This window comes from Chinchilla lanigera, unplaced genomic scaffold (assembly GCF_000276665.1).
Source record: "Chinchilla lanigera isolate Chin_1 unplaced genomic scaffold, ChiLan1.0 scaffold00021, whole genome shotgun sequence".
Classification (NCBI taxonomy): domain Eukaryota; kingdom Metazoa; phylum Chordata; class Mammalia; order Rodentia; family Chinchillidae; genus Chinchilla; species Chinchilla lanigera.
Genome location: NW_004955422.1, coordinates 16,148,942 through 16,170,926, shown reverse-complemented (window position 1 = coordinate 16,170,926; position 21,985 = coordinate 16,148,942). Strand labels below are relative to the sequence as shown.

The window sequence follows — 21,985 nt, the reverse complement described above, 5'->3', positions numbered from 1 at the left end:
AAACCAAAAAAAAAAAAAAACTATTCTAAAAACAAAATCTTTAATTTTATGTCAAAGCAATCATAGCTGCATTAGATTCAAACATGTTGCAGAACACAAATTGTTGAAAGAAGAGAAAGAGAGAGACCAAAGAGGGATTCTCTGGCAAGAATAACTTCTGTTTTTATTTTGACCCTCTGAAGATTTTCCCAGAACTGAAAAAGAAGGTAAATTTTTCTGTACAATCATCTAGATTACAATGACTTCCTTTTCCCATGCAGCCTTCCGTGACACTCTTTGAAATCATTTTGATGATTACATAATAAAATCATCATCATAAAAAGGACCCAGAATAATCTGAGGAATGAAGGAATCTGCATAGATGAGGGTGGTCCCACAGGGTTAAGGAAGTAAGATAGAGCTTCTTATCCGAGATTTGATCAGATCAAAGAAAAGAACAGCAGATTTTACAAGTGTTGCATTTATATGCAGTTCTAGTTGTCCTGACACTTTTTGAAACAAATTTTATCTTTGTAGAATGAATGTTTTAAATACTAACCAAAGCCACTTTCCAAATGCCTTCAGTTGCAGAATTCTCCCTTGCTGAACTTACATTGAATCTAGGTACCCAAAAGAAAAAGAAAAAAGAACTTTCCAAATATTTTAGTGAAAATAGAAACTTTCCATTTTATGAGGTATTATTTTTGTCCTCCATATGTATCGCAAAATAAAACAGAATATTAAGGCTTAATTCCATTTCATTTCAACAGTTTAACTTTGCCCCTGAACTTTTAGATAAACATTTACCCAATGGATGAACTGGTGGATTTGAATTTTTGAAACATAGTAAACATTTGCCTATTTAATAATCTATCTCATTTCTATAAACTGTATCGATTTATTAGATGTTTTAGCTTCGTTGAAGGTTGAATAAAGTTTAAGGTTCATGTAAGATTTTTTTTTTTAAGATCAGTTTATATTCCTCACAATTTTGCTTCATAAATGGTATGGAAGTCACCTCTGCTTATATTTAATCAAGATTTTGAGGTTGGGCAATGGGAGGTCTGTGGCTTATTGAATAGATGTAAGACTGAAACTTAGGAAATCCAGGTCTTGAAATAAACTTTGTCACTATGTCCTGTGTCTCTCTCCATCCCCCAACCTCACCCTAACCCCCAGGGTTATGATATGCAATTCCCCGTCCAGCCACTAGGCGCTGTTCTGAGCGCGCAGGGGACCTCACCAAATCTTGGTTGCTTTCTGCTCATCAGGCAGGAAGTTATATAGGAGGCCTCAGGGCCACACCAGAAAGTGGACAGACAGGATCCTGACCACTGTATTTGCCAGTAGAAACAGGTTCTTCTTGATTGTCGAGGTCTCTGCTGTCTTGGTCTTTGTGCATGTGCCCTGTGGACAAATGGGCACACTCTTCCCAGACAGGTGAGCCTCGTGTGTTTTCTTCCTGAACCGCAACTGTTTTTCACGGCTGATGCCACCCGTGACAGCCTGTGACTGATTTCTGGTAGTGTCTGTGGGGAATTGGCTATGACACCTGGGGGTGGAAATCTGAGGTTCACAAAGGTGCCAGTCACCCGGTTCAGCTGGTAAGCCACCACTGGGCACAAACTGGAATCAGGATCTCAGCTCTTGCTGCCAGCACCTTGTCACCACTTCCTGTCACCCAGCAGAACACCAGAAGTCCTGCTCACAGGACCCAAGGTTCTCTAGCTTTGCAATCAACAGACTAGATGCCAAACTCTGATTGGCTGTGGGCAACCATGTGACCTTGTGCAAGGTGACTTCCTCTTTCTGAGCCTCAGTTTCTTCCTCTGTCAAATGGAGATAATGATCATCTCTGCTTCCAAGGCTGTTCTGAAAACAACCCAAAGAACCGGTGTAAAGGGCAGTGCTGTCACAAAGCTGGCAAGGAATAAATGATAGTTGGTGCACTGATTCAGCAAGTGGTGATTTGAGCTGTTCCAAGAAAGGTTATAGACACTGTGGATGGATTTTTAAAATGTTAGTCTTGCATTTAGCTCCCTAGATAAATGCTAAAAGATGATGGCAGGGATAACCATTCTAGGGAGTGAAGGAAGGAATGAACCAGTTATGGTCTCCCATAAACCCCCAGGTCCTCTTGTGTTGCAAGCAGGTAGAAACAATTCCTCCATCCCTGGAGAGGACAAACTGCATTCTGGGAAACTCACTTGAATGTTGCCTGATGGAATGTTGCCTGGCAAGGCCTCTTCACCAGCAAACTCCAGTATCCTGCTCAGGCTGTAAGTGACATAATGATAAGATTCAAATCCTCAGTGACAACAAAGCTGCTTCTGGTCCCAGGACTGATGAGGCTGAAATTCTGATGGCAGCTGACAGGGGCTTTGCCTGGGACCCTCCTTCCCACAAGGGGGCATCTCCAAATGCAGCCACCCTCTCAGCATCGCATCTCTGACCTCCGTTTCCTCATTTGTCAAATGGGGATACTAGCAGGGCTAGAGGAAAATAAAGAGAAAGGATGTTCTTTTTTTTTTTTTTTTTGGTTTTTCTCCGGTACCGGGAACCGAACTCACGACCTTGTGCTTGCCAGGCAGGCGCTTTGCCGCTGAGCTAAATCCCCAGCCCCGAGAAAGGATGTTCTTAAGTCACATAACACATTGATAACCAAAGCCAGCATTTACTTCTAGAGTAACCTATCATCATCTTAGGCACTTCTTTTTTAACTGGGGGAGGAATATTTTTATTGAAAGCAGAAATGGACAAAAGAGCACAGATCATAATTTCATAGCTTGATGCATCTGATGATCGTCATTCAGATCACAATGGACATTTTCAGCTTTCCAAAGCCCCTCCACGAGGACCCTAGTCACCACCTGCCCACCCATCACCACATACCCCAGGGTCTGCCTCTTGGGCTCAGTGGCATGAGGCTTTTGCTCAGCATTGAGATTCGTCCACATGGCTTCATATAACAGTGGCTCACCCTGCTTGCTGTGATGAGTTCCACTATGTGACAGAATGCAGTTCTCCCATGTATGGGCTTATGAGTTGTTTCTGGTGTGAGGGGTGTGATGAATGGAGCCACAGAGCCCTCCTGAACTGGTCTACTAGTAAGCACTCTCATGTCCTCCAAAAGGTTCATCCCCAGGAGCTGGATTGAAAGGTCACTATGCTCACTTCTGGCTGGGGCAGGTATCATCTGACAGTTTTCCCCAGTGGTTGTACCAGCAGAAAACTGGGTCCACACTGCAGGAAGGGTTGGGTAACCCCCAACATCCTGGCACCTGTACTGTCAGTGTTCATTTTGGGACTGGTTTGGGTTTGCTTTGAGCCCCCTGAAGAGTGGAGAGGGGTTTCTCCTCCTGGTTGTAATTTGCATTTCTCTGAGGACTGATGATGGCCTCTTCAGAGGATGCACTTGCCCATATTTTTTTTTGTTTTCTGTTTTTTGTTTTTTTTTTCCAGTACCGGGAATCAAACTCATGACCTTGCGCTTGCCAGGCAGGCGCTGTGCCACTGAGCTAAATCTCCAGCCCCCTGTCCATATTGTTTTAATTGGACTGTTTACCTTTTTCTATTCCTCTGTAAGAGTGACATATGTTGTTGATCAAGTCGTCTGAGGCTCCTATGTATTTTAAATATCTTCCCCCGCTCTGTGACTCACCTCTTCCTATACTTAGTGTTCTCCTTGACCAACAGAGGTTTCTGACCTTAACAGAGGATAGTTTACCAATTTTCCCTTTGTGGTTTCTGTTTCTATGTCCTGTTTAAGAAATGCTTGTCTATCCTGAGGTCATGAAGATAGTGTCCTATCATCTCTTTTAGGAGCCTTGTTTCTGGACTTCATGCATTTGGAATTGACTGTGCTATTAGGTAAGGGGCCCTGGTTCAGCTTTCTGCTTACTGATGCCACACTGCTTGTCAAAGGCACTCCCTTTTCCTCTTGCATTGCACCAGGATCTTGATAGTAAGTTGAATAACAGTTTACGTGAACATTTGTCTCTAAACCTTCTTCTTTATTCCATTTGTCTATGTATCTATTTTGCACTAATTCACACTGTCTTAATTATTATAGCTTTGTAGCTCCTCATATCAGATAATACAAATCCTCTAGCCCTTCCACTGAGATTGTCTTTACTATTGTTGGTCTTTTACGTATTCATATAAGTTTTAGGATCAGGTTGCTAAACTTCCTTCTGTACACACACACACACACACACACACACACACACTCACACCCCTTCTGGGGCTACATTGAATCTATAGATGGGGACCAGTCTAGGGAGCATTGACAGACATCCTATACTGATTGAGTCTTCTAACGCAGTAACCTAGAATGGTCCTCTGTTTGTTGAGAATTTCTTGGTGATGTTTGGTAGCCTTCTTTGTTGAAGTCATGTATATCTTTTGTTTGTTCTTAAGTAATTAATTTTTGATGCTATTTATTTATTTATTTAGGTTTTTTTTTTTTAGACAGGGTCTTACTATGTAGTTCAGGCTGACCTTGAGCTCACTATATAGTAGTCCAGGGTGGCTTTGAACTTGCCGCGATCCTCCTGCCTCAGCTTCCCAAGTGCTAGGATTACAGGAGTGTGCCGCCACGCCTGGCTGATGCTTTTTTAAAAAGCATATGTTTTTTAGGATTTTGTTTATTTCTAGTACGCAGAAGAACAATTGACTTGTAAACATAAATCCTGTAGTTGGTGATCTTGCCTACCTTATTAATTCTGATAATTTATCTGAGTTTTCTCCACTCAGAATTATGTTATTTATTAGATGTCAGTTTTTTCCTTCCTTTACAATCCACAGCTCTTTGTTTATTTTCTTTGCTTTCTTGGTCCCTAGAGCCTCCAGCTCAATGTTGAATAGGAGCAGAGATGGCAGACAGCTGTGTTCCAACCACAGCCTCAGGAGAAAGCTGTCATCAGCTTACTACTCATTGTGCTATTTGTTGTAGATTTAGCCATTTCTTATAACTTTGCTAAGGCTTTATCATAAATGGGAGTTAAGTGTTGCCATTTTTATAGGGAATGGAACGCAGGGCCTACATGTGCTAGGAAGTGCTCTACCACTGAGCTGTACCCCAGGAGATAGCAAATACCTTTGCAGCATCTACTGAAATGATCGTTTGCTATTTCCATTATTCTGTTATTTTTTAAATAACAAACCAACTTTATATTCCGGAGATAAATTCATGTTGGTCATAATATTATATTATATTTCCTTGTTAATGGAACTAGCTTGCTGATACTTTTTAAAGGTGTTTTTATGTGTGACTTAAATAAAGTAAATATTGTTCCTTATTGAAATGTTCTTTTCAAGTTAAAATTGATTGGGAAATGGTCCTGATCTATTCCTGGAAGAGCCTGTAAAAGATTATTGCTGTTTCTTCTTGAAATGTTTAGAAAATTTTACCTATGTAGCCTTCTCTCTTTGTGAAAAAGATTTTAATTAGGAATCAGATTTACTTTTTAGATACAGGACGGACTAGTGGGTTCATTATCTCCTTTTATGAAAACTTGGGGCAGTTGTGGTTTCCTAGAACACAGTCCATTCATCTGAATTTTCTATTATATCTGTATGCAGTCGTCCTAATGTCCTCTGTTGTCTTGTTTGTGTCTATAGGGTCTGTAGTAATGTCTGCCTGTTTGTTCTTGCTATTGATTATTTTCTTTGTTCTTGTCAGTGTTGCACATTGGCCGAGATGAGAGGTGTCCCAACCCTGCTCTGGCCCTTTCCTCTTCCTCCCAGGTGTGAAGTCTGTGGGCCAAGGACACAACCCACCAGAGCCTACCTTTCTTCTTTGACACCATGCCTGAAAACTCAGGGCTCTAGCATCTCTGCCCAATGGCCCCTGGCTACTCATCTCCCGCCTGAGTCTGTCCTCTCCAAAGCTGGCCATGGGCACATGGTTCAGGCTCAGCAGGGAGCGAAGGGGCAGCCAAGGATGTGGGGAGCTATAGTCAAAACTGGGCTTCTTGTGACCAGGTTGGTGCAGAATGGCCAGATTGGGGGATAGGCACCATCACCCTATCTTCAGGTACAAACTTCCAGGGTATCTGAGAGCTATAAACTTGAACCCATTCTTCTCTGTTGTATGGAAGTGTATTCATCAAAATGGAAGGATAGAAAATATTTTAATTTGATAGCTTATTACCTTGATTTATAACTTCAATATTTAGACAGATGGATTCAACCTCCAGTCTTGTTAGGTGTGTAGGCCTGTGTCTTTGTTTCATGATTTTTCATTGAGTTTCATTGATTTTATTAGTCTCTTCAAAAAACTGACTTTTAGTTTTGTTAATTACACCCTTATATGTTTGTTTTCTGAATAATTTGCTACCATTTTTGTCTTTAATATTTACTTCCTTCTACTCTGGGTGTGACTTGCTGCCCTTTGGCAGTTTGAAAGATGCAAACTTAGATGGTAGATTTTTAGCCTCCTTGTTTTGGAGGCTAAAATATGCTTAGGGCCACACTCTGATCTTCAAGTACAGATTCAGCTACGTGTGATGATCTGATAAAATGATATGAGACCTCACATTTTCATTATATTCAATTCAAAATATCAATCCAGGCATCACAGTGCCTACCTGTAATACTAGCACTCTTGGAGGCTGAAGCAAGAGGATTGCACAACTTAGTAATTTAACAAGCTCCTGTCTCAAAAATGAAAAAAAGAAAAGTTAAAGGGAGCAGGGCTGGGGTTGTAGCTCAGTGTGAAGACCCTGGTTTTAATTCCCCATGACTAACACACACACACACACACACACACACACACACACACACACACACGTGCACGCACACGCATGTACACACACATGCATGCACACACACACACAATCAGAATTTATTTAGACTTTCCTGCACCTTCTCTCTTCCTAGAGTTGCTGCACCTTCTCTTCCTGGAGATCTTTATCCCTTTTTACCTTATTAAACTTCCACTTAAGTGTTTCTGTCAAAGAGCCAGCCAATCACCTCACTGCTGATCTGTTGCAAGTAAATGTCTTTTTTCTCTGGCTGTGGTGAAGATTCTTTTCCTGCCTTTCTTTTTCACCCTTGTGACTCTGATGTACTTCCCCATGGTTTCCTGTATGTGCCTGCCTGGGTTTCACAGAGCTACTCCTGTCCATAACTCAACACGGCCTCAGGTCTTTAATCAGCTTTGGGAAATTCTGGGTCAGATTTTTTCAGACACTGCTCCTGCCCTCTTCTCACCCTTCCCTTTCTCCAGAGCTCCAGCTGTAGACGTAAATGTTCACGTGACTTGTCTGCCCTCGTGGACTTTTCTATGTGCTGCGTAGGTTTTTTCTGTCTGTGCTGCAATGTTAATATTTTCTACCAACATATCTTTCCTTTTCCTGATCTCATCCACTCTGTCTTATCTGCTGTTGGGTCTATCTTTTGCATACTATTTTCAGCATTAGAATTCCTGTCTGATTTTATTTGTAGATTCCAGTTCTATGATGAAATTCCCCATCTTCTCCTTTACTTTCTCCAGCATTTTACTAGATGTGCCCACACCGACATCTGAGCCTGCTTTCAGTCTGTCTCTGTTGCCCTTCTGTTTGCTTCTTTTTCTTGATTCTCACTTACTTGGTTCTGTTTTCTGACATGCAAAGTAATTTTAATTGGATTTCAGCTGTCATAGCTCCCAGTGAGACTTGCTTTTTTGGGGGTGAACTTGCATTTCTTTGAAGACAGAATAAAAGCAGAGCGGCCTGCCCTGGGCCAGTGTGCACCTGACGTGTGAAACAGAGGGACAGAGCGCATTCCCTAGGACAGTCAGGACTCCAGCTCCTCGGGCCCAGACTTATGATGCTATCAGAACAATCTGAGCCCCTCTGTGGCCAGGGCCCAGACTGTGCTTTTTGGCATGGCAATCTTTGCATTTCTTAAAGATAAATTTATGTTAATTTATGTTAATAAATTTATGTTAATTTATGTTAACTTTTGCCATATGGTTGTTCCCCTTTGCTGGCAAGTGGAGCTGTTATCCCCAAGTGTCTAACCTGCTATTTTCTTGGTATCTCATTACCCGTAATAAGGAAAGTCTCCGCTCCTAAGAGCGCAATTGTGATTCTTCACAGAATGGGGATTCCGAATCCCACCCACTTCTTCCGACCTCCGTTTGTCCTGGAGAAATACAATCCAGTCCCTCAAGCCAAGACTCTCTATATCCTTTTGCATCATTTTTGGACAAATCAGTATCAGGTCCCTGGCAGCACCCAGAAGTGACTTGGGAGGGCTTCACCTCAGCCCCCAGGGCATACTCTTACTCCTTTCTCAGTGGTTCAGTCTTTACTCTCTCTGAATCTTGCTTTCTTGGTTTCCTTTCTCCTTGGTTTTCTTTTTCTTTCTTCCTTCACCTTCTTTTCTTTGATTCGTTTTTCTTTATCTGGGAAAAAGATCTTAAAACTTTGGGAACGGACTGGGGAGTGAGCGTGGGGGATGTGTGGACCATTTCTTTCCCAGCACACAGAGGTTGTTTTCACAACTGGGCTCAAGCAAGAGGATTCTCTGGCCCTGCTGTGGATTTATGGCTTGGCAAGGGAAGGAAGCGGGTGAGACATCAAGGGTTCTTCCTCCCTCTCCAGGCTCTGTGCATCCAGCATGGAGGGGTGGATCTGTGCAGTGGGTGAGGTCCCAGGGCCTCTGCCCTGGAGCTGGAAATGTCAAGCCCTCAGCTAGCTCTGCCTCTGCACCCAGCGCATGTTTCAGGAAAAGCCCGGGTCTGGCCTCTACCTCCCACCCCACATTCTCTGGCCCCAGCAGCACAGATGAGAAGAAAAACTTCTCCTAAGACCAGATGCTTATCTGAAAAACAGGTTGCTCAGCCCCTGTGTGGCCTCTTGTGGGCCTTAAACTTTTTCTCCTTTGTTCTTAGTCCTGGTTTTGCTCTGGAGAGATTGTTCAAATGGACATCCTGGACCTGGGTGAACTTTAAAATTGCTTCCCAGATCAAACAGATCTGGTTGTGCTGGCCTCCATGGAGGTCGGGGCAGTGGGCAGGGCAGGGCTGGGTTAGTCCGGGACAGATCAGCAGCAAATAAAGGTTTTCTTTGTTCCTCTTCCTTCAAACCTCTTCCTTCTTTCCTTTGCCTTTGCTATGGGAAGTTCTTCCCTTTCTCCCATTTCCCCATTCCCAGATATCCCTGGGCCTGAAGGTCATTGCATTGCTGGAAGAAGAAAGTAGTTTATACTTTAGTATGAATTAGACCAATGGTTAGCCTTTTCTCTGAATATTTGCTAATTCTCACTGGGGAACAAAACGCTTAGGGCTGCTTTATAGACATATGAGGAAATGACAGAAGAATGGGGGAGGGCTGGAGGAGGTTGATCTTCGAAGGGACTCTCCAGAGTCCTGGAAATCACACGTGCACGCCGCTAACCCTGAGTCCTTGCTTAGTTTGCATACTGGCTGTGTTCTGGCATGAAGGATTTTGAAAATACATGGTTGGTTCTGGAGCTTGGCCAAGGCCAGGGAGGGAGCTGGGCCTGCTGGGCTGGAGAGGAAGGAGCTCTATCACAGCTGACTAAACCTCTGTGTTATCTCTTTCTAGTGAAGGAGTCTGTGTGACTCCAGCCGAGAAGTGGGACGGGTTCTTTAGAGCAGGCTTCTTTTGACTTCCTTTGAAAGAGCGAGGGCTACCCCAGGACGGAGCAGCTGCTTCCAGAGGTGGTCACAGGCGTCCGGGGCTCCTCCAGCTTAGGCCCTCATTGGAAGAACCTTGCTCATTGCCACGCTGTGCCTGATGTGACGCTTACTTGAGGTCCTCTGCAAAAATGCAGATCCTGAGCCGCACCCAGCCCATGCAACCAGGCACAGACCTGTTATCGGTCAGCCACAGAGCTCTGACTGCATCAGGGCCCATGGGAACCACTTGCAGAGGCCTCTCCCCACCCTGGGGGTCAGAGCCCAGCTCCTCCCAGCCCCAAGGCCCTGCCGGTCTGCCCGCCTTTCTCTCTGACCACATCCCTTCCAGCCCCCTTGGCCATTTGCTCCAGCCCCATGTTCCTGCTGAGCTGCACTGCACACAGCCTGTCCCACCATTGAGACTGCGTCTGAAGTGAGTCCCAGAACCTACCTGCCTCATCCAGTCACCCTGTGGGGATGCAGGAGTCAGAGGGAGGTGGTCTGTGTCTGGCCCTGATCACTGGAGTCTCTGGAAAATTCCATGCCCAAAGGTGAGTGGAAAGTGTTTAACTGTCCTCTGGACCAATCTCTTCCATCTACCTTTGCTGAGCACCTACTATGTGCAGGCCTAAGCACAGTAGTGTCCTCCTCTTTTTGGTGATTGATAAGGAGGGAGATGACAGAAGCACCTCTGACCATGATCTCTCCCAGGAGTAGCATGGTAAAGCCTGCTCTGCAATGGGGTTCAGGCAGGCCCAGCTGCAGAGGTCTGGCCAGCCTTGCTCATTGTGACATGCCACTCCACAGAGGACAGAAAGACCCTGGAGGCCACCCCAGCACAACCTTTGTGGTCAGGCAGGAGGATGACCACTGCGTTACCAGCCAGGCCCATGGATGCTACTAGTACAGCCAGGGAGATGCCTCCCAACCTTACAGGCCCAAGCAAGAAAGTGCGGAGGTCAGGTGCCAACTGGCGCCCAGAGGGAGTGATGGGCACTGCTACTATGTTCATGTCTCTGCTGTGCTCAAGCTGCTCCCATCCAAGATACTCTTTGCCATTAAAAAGAAGGCACTGCCTCACTTGCTAATCATCTTTTTGCATAAAAAAGGGAGTCCCAACTGCCCTCTCCCAACCCTCCATCCTAAGAGGCTGTGAATGTGCCCTTGGCAGCAAGTCACTGTGGGAAATTGCTACCCCTTCCTTCTGGCCACCTCTGACCCACCTACCATGGTAGGGTTGACTGGACCCAATGCCCCTGGTGCCATGTGGCTTGCTTACGTTTTTGTGGCTGGTTTGCCTGTCCCGTGCACCATTAGCTCTGCAGGACAGGCATTGTGAGTGGTCTGCTCACCACTCTTCCCAACACCTGGAGGCGCATAGAAGATGCTCCGTCCCACCCCACAGATGCAAGTGTGGATGCAGGATCCCCAGCCTACCCACCTTTGTCTCCACTACCACATCTCTCTACCCTGCACCCAGCCTCTTCCAGGCCTGCCCACCTGTGGGTAGCATCCCCATCCCCATCTTCATCTTCCTGGTTCCCAAAGGCTCTTCAGGGCTCCCCTGAGAAGCCAGCCACTCCGGCTTACTATGACCTTTCCTTCTTTTCTCTGCCCTTTTCTGGAGGCTGGGGTTGGTTTCTGACTTCCTGGTTGACCATCAGCTCCACACTGTCTATAATTCCTTCAGTTCTGTGTACAGGAGGACCTTGCTAAGCATGCTGACTGCCCTCCTGGGGACGCATCCTCCCCGGGCAGAGCCCTAAGACCTCTCAGGCCTGGCTTCAATGGGACCTTTGTGGCAGCTGCCATCAGTGGTCTCACAGTTTCACCAACAGTTTGCAAATATTAAGACAACAAGACTGCGTGCTGGGGAAAGCCCGTTTGTAGAGGTTATATGGCCTCCCTCAGGCTGCAGGGCTGCTCGAGTGACAGAAGCTCATCTGTAGTGACAAAGTGCTTATCATACAATAGTTCTGTGCTTGGATCTGTGGATACCAACAGCGGCATGCATCACTGATTCATTTATTCATCCTTTTAAGCAACAATGTGCATCCCTCCTGCTTGCTAGAAGGCAAGGACAGGAGCAGACTGAGGTCTCTACCTTCCTGGGGCAGAGAAAGAACAAATAGGCAGATCATAGGTAGCAAAGGCACCTAGAACTGGGCCAGGGAAGACCATACACAGGTGGCATTGGAACAGAAGCCTCAGGCACAAGTGGGAAGGGGATTCCCACTCCAGAGGTCTTTGACTGCGGCAAAAGAGGGTTCAGGGAACCTCAGCCCTGGCACCCTCAGATCATTTGACCCCTTCCCTGTTCCATCTGAACCAGGGGCAGGGCGGGGGTGTCCCTGTGGTCATTTAAGGGGACACAGACCTCTGTTTGGTCCATGTGGTGAACCACACTGCACTGGGTAGCATTAGGGAGGGAAGGCAGCTGCCTGCCCGCCCTTTGCTTGGCAGACACCAACTGGCCCCCGGGGTCAGAGTGCAGAGCCAGCATGAGTCCATTTACAAAGGCTGGGAGAGGCCTGTTATTGTTTCTCTTTGTGACTCAGGACCCCTTGGTATCGGAACCACCCTGACCCTCCACACTCAGCTGAGCTCCACTCTGGAAAGGGTCTGCACAAGTCAACCACACAGGGCCAGCTCCATCCTGACCTTCACAGTTTCTCTGCCCTTGTTTCCTTGTGGAGATGATTGGCGCTTCTCTGACCCAGGCCCATTGGCTTGCTCTTCTGAAATGGGCTGAAAGGGCCGGGAGAGCATCTGCAGAGGGACAGAGAAGGCCCAGGCTGTGTGAGGGTGTGGCTGAGCTTGTGGAGGCTACTCCATCCTGGGGAGAGAATCAGGAGCGATCCAGAGCCCTGAAGATGTTGCAGCCAGAGGGTCCCATCTGGAATGGAACATAACCAAATAAACCTCCCCAAGGGGCTGTCTTAAGGGCTGAGGTGCTGGTGGAAATCCCTTGGGATAAAAGCCTGGGAGACATTTGGGCTTCCAGAAAGTCTGACGTCAGACGTAGAGGTTCACACTTTGGAAACAGGGAGCCTCATCTCCGAGGAGCTGGAGGAGGCCAGGGTCTATTAGGGGTGGGTCTGCATGGGACATTCAGGGACACCCTGTGGCTCTCAGTTCCATATGACCAGGGAGCTGAGAGCACCCAGACCACTATGAGCCTTAGTACCTTCAACTCTGGCATCCAGGGGGCTTTGGTAGTGGAGGGGGTGGGAACCACAGGGAGGGAGGAAGTCACAAGCTTGAGTCTATTTTTAACCCTTGAAGGATGAGTTAGGGTACACACACACACATGGGAATGTACTAGCCCGTGCCACAGGGTGCAGAAAATTGGCTCAATCTGTGTGTTTTTCCTTGACCCTGAGGCTCTCTTCCGCCATCATTTTTGGGCATGATAATCTGGAGCCATCAAAGTATAACAAAATAGCCTGGGGCTGTCACTGCAGCTGAGGGAGGGTGAGGGGAGGCAGATAAAAGCAGAGATGATGAAGAGCACTGAGAAGCATGTAGAAGATAGAAAACTATGCTGGGAAGGGATAGGAGGGTGGGCGGGAGTGAATGAGAGAGAGATTGGAATGAAAAATTTGTGAATGAACCCATGTTGACAGAATGAACTGCCAATCTATGAGAAAGCTGGAGGAATGAGCACGCCATAGCCTCTTCTCCTGGGCCCACCTGGCCCTGACGTGTCTGGCACTTCTCCCCTGTCCAAGGGGCTGTATCCTGGTGAGACATCACCCGACATGCATTGGCTCGATCCCAGGTTACTCAAGTCCAACAGTGTCATCATTTCCACTATCACGAAGTGGGCAGTCTGTGCCTGTCAGTCCCTCACCTCAGGGTGGCTGAAGGGCACCCCTGATGCCCAGTCTCCTCTGGTGTGATGTGCTGAGCTCCCTTCCACCCAACAGCCCCCCACACTGCCCCGAGCGATAGCTGTGCCCTCGGATCCGCTTTGTAATTAAGGGCTACTCTGTCAAAATATTTTAGGAATGTGCCTCCAACGGGCCTCTACACAAAGGTGGCTTTCCTTGCATTTGTGCAGTGCAGATGAAAATCGGATAAATTGGCCATTTTTCCTTTAGTAATAAAAGGGTCTAATATAACCCCCCGGCAACATAGTAGATCAGATTTTTAAAGCATAGTCACCCTTTCCCTGATAATCAACCTAATTCGTGTTCATTGCAAAAACCTTAGAAAACCCATAAAGCTATAAAGCACAAAATAAAAACCATCCAAAGTAGTTTTCCTGAAATAATAATCAGAGTCTCTGTAGCTGAGCTGTTCAGGACAGCTGTTTCTGACCACATGTGGCTTTGAGCCCTGGAAATGTGGTTTGTCTGAAATAAGATGTGCTGGAGAAGTAGAATACACAGTGGATTTCAAACACTTGGGCAAAAAAGAGAATGTAAAATATTCTATTAATAATTGTTAGATTGAGGACATGTTGAAATGAAATTGTTATATAATGGATTGCATAGACTACATTATTACTTTGGCCTGGCTTTTTTCACTCTTGCTAATGTGGCAGCTACTACACTGTGTAACTCGGACCGACCTGCATTGTGTTCTTGCCGGCAGTGCTGCTCTGCAGGCCCACCACCTTTCTCTCTGTGTGCAGCAATGTCCCATCAGGATGGAGTCTCTGGTACCACACCCAGAGGCTTCAAGGTTCTGATTCCCCAGCGCTGAGTCAGGTGGACCACTGATTTGTCTGTGCAACTGGTTTACTTGATCATTCATTCCCATCATGAGGCAGCCGTCATCAGGCATAGCGTCCCGCTGAATGAAGCTCAGTTGCAGGACAGAGACCCCAGACCTGGCAGGGGCTCTGAGACAGCACGGAAGCTCGGCATCCAGCGATTCATACTTGAATGCCCAGTGAAATGGAAAGGCCATGCATGGGCCATCAAGCACCTGGAAGTTCTTTTACTTGCCTCACTGAGGCTCATAGGAAAGTGTCAGAGTCCCCCATAGAGATCCTAAGCTCCCAGTGGGACCAGGAGGCCTTTGGTCCTCTTGATCTTGGTGGCACTGTGAGGGGATTCATTCTGGAGGGAGACTGAAACTGCAGCAAGCACCAATGACACTGAGACCCAATGCTGGACCCATCTGGGTCTGTAGGGAAGTTAAGGGGTTGCCTAGCCATGGGTCCCAGGGAGCCATGTAGGGTCAGGGATCTCATGCCCATACTCCATGGAGAAAGCTGAGACAGGTTGCTTTCAATGTGTTCAGGAGCCCTAAGTCCCCTCCCAGCTCCATGGCCTTGGGGCCTGGTCACCTTGCACCCCTCAGGGACCATGACCATGCTGTGTCTATAGCAGCTGCATCAGACCTGGGGAGACTGTTCACAGCCAGAGAGGCTCAGTGACACAGAACTGGTGTGTGTCACCTGACTGGAAAGGCTTCCTGTGTGATCAAGGCATCCTGTATTCAAGGGGAGGCCTTCATTGTCCTGAGAGCCATGGTGAGACCCCTGAAAGGAGAGCTGGAAATCTTTTATTCTTTCAAGCCTTGCTCAGAAGGTGCCCGAGAAGGGAGGCATTGCTGCCACTGGGATGAAGAGTTTCCACAGTCTGCGAGGGCGCTGTGTTCGGGTGTATCCTTCTGCAGGGAGGTCACCCCGGTACTCCAAGCAGGGTTTCTGATGCCAGAGCATCTGCCATATCTGCAGGGTCAGTGGTGTGAGATTTGAGCTGAATCTCTCCTAGATCCTCCAAAGAAAGACCCAGGAGAAGCCCCACGTGCAAAGCCATTCTCAGAGGGCTGGAATCACTGTAAGACCAAGTTAATATTTGTAAAGAGCTTAGCACTGCGCTGATTCATAGTAAGCACACTACAATTGCTTGTTAAATAACAAACATAAACAGAGAAAATGCATAGGGTGCCTCAGATGGAAAGGAAGGTGAAGAGTGCAGAAATAATGAGCAGGTTTGGCAGAAGCAAGCCCAGCCGCCTAGACAGAGCCAGGAGCCCCAGCCAGGCTGGGCAGGACAGAGATGAGTCAGAGGCTGAGCCCTAGAAGAAAGGCTTCCCGGAGGAGGTGGCGGGTAGCTGGTGAGGTTCCGACCTAGCCTGGGTGTGTCTTTAAACTTCTTAGGAATTCTCAGCGAGCAGGCCTTGGGTAACAAAATACCCCAAGAGCTGAACCCTCCTCTGGAAACTGAAACTTTGCATGGATTCTGTAGGAGGAAAAAAATACTCCCAGACAGAACTTCATGCTTTGGCTGCACTCCAGAACTTAGACTGGCGGTTTCCGAGCCTGGAGTCGCCTGGCAAGCTGCAGCTGGGCAGCCTCTGCTGGGCGCTGATGTCATTAAAGGAAGGAAATGACAGTGGTCCAGTCTCCAGGCCATAGTATCCCAGTGATGGATTCCCCCAGGCATATCTTTCCCTGGGGATCATTACAACCCTAGTCACTTTTAGCAGGTTATGTCATCTACCTGTTGGCACCCGTTCCGTCCCTGCTTGGGATGCCCTCCAGTGCAGAACCAGCGTGGGAGCAGGGACAGACTGACATTCATAATAGCCCTGAGTCTTGGGCAGCTCATTTCTCCCATGCTGCTGTCCCTACCCTTCAGTTGCCGCTTGAGCCCCTCTGGATGCAGAGGGCTGAACAGGGTAGGAAACTATTTTGTATGGGATCGGCACCATAGGAACAGGGCAGCTTGCTGTGCGGCACCCTCACCTCCACTGCATGGGGGCCACCTACTCACCTGCTTGGTGTCACTTTATGAAAAGACTGTCCTTCCTTCTCCCTTCCCAATTCCCTGTGTGTGTGTGTGTGTGTGTGTGTGTGTGTGTACGTGCTCCTGCACTTTGGATTCCTGGAATGATCTGTGGTCTCAGGGGTCAGGTCCCCCTTCCTGCCTTACCTTTCAGCTGTCTCAGGCCAGCTGTGATCACCTGTGAAACCTGCAGTGATAAAATCAGCCTCCTAGGTCTTCTGTGAGTGCCCACTGAGGGCAGTTCTCAAGGGGCGGGGCTTTGCCCCCAGGGGACATCTGACAAGCTCCAGAGACACTGGTTGGGGAAGAAGGTACTACCAGTACCTAGCGGGTAAATGTCACCAAGGAGAAGGCTGAACAACCACAGTACACAGGACAGGTCATTTGTCAAAGAATGTTCCCAGCACAAATGTCAACAGTGCCGAGGCTCAGAGGGCGCCCTAGAGTACCCTATTGGAAGATATCATTGCTGGAACAGTCTCTAACCCAGGGGCATCAGAGCAGGGGCAAAACATGCATGGTCCCATTCAGTTCCACAGCTCCCACAAAGTGAGGCACTACATGTCTCATTTTAAAAGAGGAAATGGGTATGCCAAGACCTCACAGCCAATTAACAGGGGAGCTGGATTCTTGTTTCGGTTCCTGAGCATGATCACCAGGCCCTGTATCCCATCATTCAGAGCACCTCCTTCTGTCTCACTTTGCAAAGTTTGGTCTGTTCAACTTCTCTCAGAGTCACAGATGGTTAGGTGAGTACAAACGTGTGCCACAAGGCAGGTAAGCCTTCCGTGTGGGCAGTGCCCAGGGAGGAGATGAAAACGCTCTTGGGAAGCCTGCCTGTGAAAAGCCTCTTAGAAGGCAGTCTCATCTCCTGAATGAACCCTTGTCACTTTGTACCCCTCGGGACGGCTAAAATGTCAGCAGAGGTATGTGTGTCCGTTAGTGCATGGCTTCAAACAATCTAAAAGGCAACCTGGCAAAATAGGGTCAACAGTGAGGGCCAGAACTTCTCAAGATAAAATGCACCACTTAGACTAAACGAGACTGTTTGGTTTATTTGTTTGTGGTACCAGAGATTAAACCCGAGGCCTTGGCACTGAGCTATTTCCCCAACCTTTTTTCATTTATTTTGAGACCGAATCTCATTAAGTTCTTAAATTGCTGAGCCTGGGCTTGCGCTTGCAGTCCTTCTGCCTCAACTTCCCAGAGTGCTGGGATTACAGGTGTGCACTACCACACCTGGCTTAGAATTTTTTTTTTCCTCCATGAGTTTTAATCAGTGATACTTCTGTATCAGGGAGAAGATTTTCTAATAAATCTTCTAGTACCACAGCTTCTTCCTATTGCATCCAGAGGTCTGTCTTGAGCTGAGAAAAGAGGAACCTGGGCCCCAAGTTTCTCAGAGGAAATTCCCAAGTCAGTGTTTCCTCCTTACAAGGAGATAGGGCACAGAGAGCCAATTTCAGCCCCAGTGAGGAAGGGTTAATGGACACCCTGTTTTTCTCAAAAAGGAACCACTGTACACCCTTAACACACAGGTACTTTTCATGGGGCAGGGGGCCTTGCGCTCCTCCCAGCACCTCTGCTTTCCCAGCTGTAGTGGGCCAAGGCACAGTTGGCTTCAGCCATCTTGTGCGTGCCCTGCATGTCCCTCTTTCTCTTGATCATGGGGCCCTGATTGTGAAAAGGCTGCAGCAGCTCAGGTGGCAACTTCTCTGGCATCAGGGTCCGCCTATGCTTATTCTCTTGGCACTCAGTGATCATCCACTTCGTGGCCAGGAAGCAGCAGGCAATGTGGGTCAGGTGGGGGCACGGGGACATGGTGGACACAGCCATCCTTGAGGGTGGGTTCGAGGCCAGTCACAGGCTCACAGCTTTTCAGTGCTTGGTGGAAGATGATGTCAGGGTTGTGTTCGATGGTTGGCTGTTCCTCTGCAGAAGCAGCATGGTGCTTCTCGAGCTGCTTCCTTTTCATAGCTTCTAGGCCTAGGTTATGAGGGATCTAGCCAGTATTTTGTTTCCTCCTTTCATCATCATGTTGGGTCTGCAAACACAGAGCATGTTGGGGCCGCTTTGATGAGCTGAGTTTTCTTGGGCTTCGGGTCGTATTTTTCCTCCTTGGTGAGCTGGGCCATGGGCTTGCCGTAACGTTCTTTATCAATTGGAGGCTCCTTGAATTCATTATCATAGTGGCTCCACCTCACTTGGATTGGCTCGGGAACCCACCAGACAGTTCAGGTGACTCTTGGGGCCAGGCTGGACCAGGATCAAGCTGCCTTCAGCACTAGGCAGGCATCTTGGCCTTGACTTTTTTTTTTTATTAACTAAGTCATGCACAGGAAATTAATCCTGCTGGCAAAATCTGTCCCTTTGGGTTATTAGGGATGAAAATTACAGAGTCCAACAGCAGAAAACGTGAGATGAATGCCATAGTTTATGGAAAGGGCCATTTTATCAGCAGCCAGTGACTCCGAGGACAGCGCCCAAGAACAGTGCCCAGGAAGACACAGGGGCAGTGAGCTGGCGAGTGACTCATCTCAGAACAAAAGGGACCCTGGAAACCCATCCTGACGTGGGAGACAGCTCAACTTGGAAGAATGCTCTTCTCCCTTCCTGATTTAGGGGAACTAAATTTACTTTTGGTTAATCTCTGAAATCTTAAGACCTAAGACAGATGTTCCAGGGATAGAACTGGTCCTTTCTAGCCCTGACTGTACAGAGGGCGGTCTGCCTTCCTTGGTTGCATCTGCAGAAGTATCGCCACACTGTCCACTTAGCAACTTGGTGGTGGGGTAGGAGGAGCAGAAGGCAGGGATAGGAATGAAAAAGAGGAAACTTCCTGGCCAGGGGACAAAGAACCTGTCCTATCAACATGTAAATATCAAACCTGGTTGAGGCATGAGTCACAGAAACAAGAGGTTAAACACAGCCCTGTCTGGGAAGGAGGGAGGGAGCTGCCACATCTAAGAGACTTTCCCCCCCTTGCAGCCCCCAGGGGTCTTGGGAATGAAGCCGTGTGGATCATGCCAGTCCAAGCCTTGTCAAAGCAGTCTAGTGTCACTCCCCAAACATTTGGTAAAATCAACATATCCAGGATTGACTAAGTATGTGTGTGCACACAATCATGCATACCTTTTTTTTTTAACAGTGTTGGCATTGAACCCTCAAACATGCTAGGCAAGTGTTCTACCACTGAGCCACACCCCCAGCCCTCATCAACTATATTTTTACTCTTTTGAAAATGACACCTCAGAGCCCTCTAGGAGATTCTCTGCCACATGAACATACATTTGGAAAGATGGCATATTAGGGTTACACAATGTCAGTTACTTACTAACAAGGGAAGGAGGATGAAGTTACATAATCCTCTGTGTGTGTGTGTGTGTGTGTGTGTGTGTGTGTGTGTGTGTGTAATCTTCCTAGACCTAAAAACTTGAATTCTTAGGGATCAGTCTCCCTGGCATGGCAGAGGACATGGAGGATATTTCGGGCGGGGATGTGGACAGCTCAGGGCATTTCTCCAATCCTGTTCTTGCTGTCCATGATGCAGACAAAGGGTCCTTTAAGCCACTGGGTGCCCATTGGCTTGGCCAGCTGGCGGGCCAAGCAGCCTTTCTGCGTGCCCCCCTTCAAGGAATTCACCCGCTTGTCCCTAAATGGGGCAGCCTCAGTAGCAGGAAAGGGGAGGTGATGTGGGACAAGGGTAACGGTAGGAACAGCAGCCACCATGGCCAAACACAACTCTGTATAACTGTGCTGCAAGTTCAGGGCTCACTCGAGAAGAACGGGGGTCCATGAGGCTGAGGAGGTTCAAGAAGGGCTATGAGGCCAGAAAGCACCACAGCCAGACCTAGAGACAGACACACCCCATACCTCCCACCCCAACCAGCTCACTCCTGATTCTACTCTGGGGACCATGGCATGGTGATGACCATGTGACCTTAGACGGCAACTTTACAGTTAACTACTATAAACCTGAGTGTTCCTCAAAGGCCATATGACAAGCAATTATTGAGGAAGTACAGCAGTTGGGTTCCTGTGAATCCTTGGGGCAGGGGATCCAGGATGGCTTCCTGCAGGAGGCAGATTTGACACACACCAAGAGCTAACAGGACGTTGGGAGGCAGAGGAAAAGAAGACTGTACTCCCATGGGTGGGGTTGCCAGTGTGGCCCCTGGGGCCTCAGCCTGAGCCTGGCTGCCCCTGAGACCTGCCTCCTCCTCCTTCTGCAGGGAGGGAGGCTTGAAGACCTGCCAAGGAATACCTATTGTGTGCACACGGCCCTACTCTATCCTGGGATGATAGAGATCAAAGCTATGGTCCCTTCCTCTGGGAGACAGTAGAGCTTACTCAACTCTGCAAAAGCCACCACCCTGCCTGGAGGGCGAGAAACTGCTTCTGGGCCTCAGATTCTTTCCACCTCAGGCACACTCTGTAAAAGAAGCATCGTTCTGCTGGTGCAGACTGTTGAGATAATGTACCAGTCCACCCTGTGGAAGGGACTGCGCATGCCTGGCCGCCTAGTACAAACGCTCCCTGCTTAGGTAGGGCCACAAACACATCAGGGCCCCCAGAGAGATGGGAGTGGCCAGGGACTCTGAGCAGGTGGGGATGCCGGCAGGAGTGTGCCAGGGGTAGAGGGGAAAGGGGCAATAAGAACCTTCTTGGCTTCAGTGTAGAACCTCCTCTCCCTTACCTAGGTGAACCCCACATCCTAGCTAGCTCTACCATTTTTTATTTAGTGGGGGGGCACTGGAAGTTTCCCCCCTACTGTAAAAACCCTTTCCGCCCTCAACGAAAACCCTAAGGGGCACTTACCCCGGATAAAAATAAAACTTGGAGGGGCCGCAGGAATGAAATACTTTCTTCCTGTGTTTAAATTTCTACGGAAAATCTGACCCGCGTGGCCGCCGCCCCTGCCATAAGCGGGCGGAGTGCGCTTATATCTTTAAGGAAAGGAGGCAGGCCGGCGTCCAAGTTCCCGACCAGGCGCGCGGGCCGCCCTCGGGACTCGCAGCCAGGTGGAGGCGCGGTCGGCCCCGGGGGAGCGTCGAGCGCACCCGCACGGTGTTCTGGCCGGGCGGGTCGAGGGCAGTGGGCGGGCGGAGCGGAGCGGGAGGCGGCCACGTCCCCTGCGGGGCCAGGGCGCGGGAAGGCCCGGCTCCCAGCGAGCGCGCCGCGAACGCTGCCATCTCCGCTTACAGAGGCCGCCGGGGCCGTGGATGGGGAGGGCGCGCCGCCCGGCGGTCCCAGCGAACAGGCGGCCAAGATGAGGGTCCACGAGAAGTACTCGACGCTCCCGGCCGAGGACCGCAGCGTTCACATCATTAACATCTGCGCCATCGAAGACATTGGTTACCTGCCGTCCGAGGGCACGGTGAGTGCGGGGAGGCCGCGCACCTGCGCCGCGCCGGAAGGGCGGGATCGGGCGGCGGCGTGGCCTCCCTGGGCGCCCACCCGCGCACGTGCGACCCGGCACAGCCCGCGGGACCGGACCACGAGCGCGCGCGCAGCCCGGGCTCCAAACGCCCGGGGCAGGCGCCCAACCCGCGAAACAGCGCTGGTCTGCACCCAGTCCCGGTTCCCGAGCGACGGCGCACTACTGGGTCCCAGGCAGGTCCCTCCC

At 48.7% G+C, this 21,985-nt stretch overlaps 1 protein-coding gene and 1 pseudogene across 10 annotated transcripts in view; one reads left to right on the top strand and one right to left on the bottom strand.

Moving 5' to 3' along the window:
* Ano1 (anoctamin 1, calcium activated chloride channel) overlaps positions 1–21,985 on the top strand; it is a 149,089-nt gene that overhangs the window by 42,688 nt on the left and 84,416 nt on the right. For 8 of the 10 annotated variants that reach the window (XM_005384242.2, XM_005384241.2, XM_005384240.2 and 5 more), the window contains exon 3: positions 21,564–21,736. In XM_005384242.2, the coding sequence (XP_005384299.1) occupies positions 21,564–21,736 (173 nt within the window). Of the gene's footprint in view, positions 1–9,995; positions 10,165–21,293; positions 21,381–21,563; positions 21,737–21,985 lie in introns of those variants that run through there. The other 2 variants (XM_013514309.1, XM_005384244.1) reach the window with 2 other exon arrangements.
* Positions 17,905–21,551, bottom strand: LOC102024693 (annotated as a pseudogene).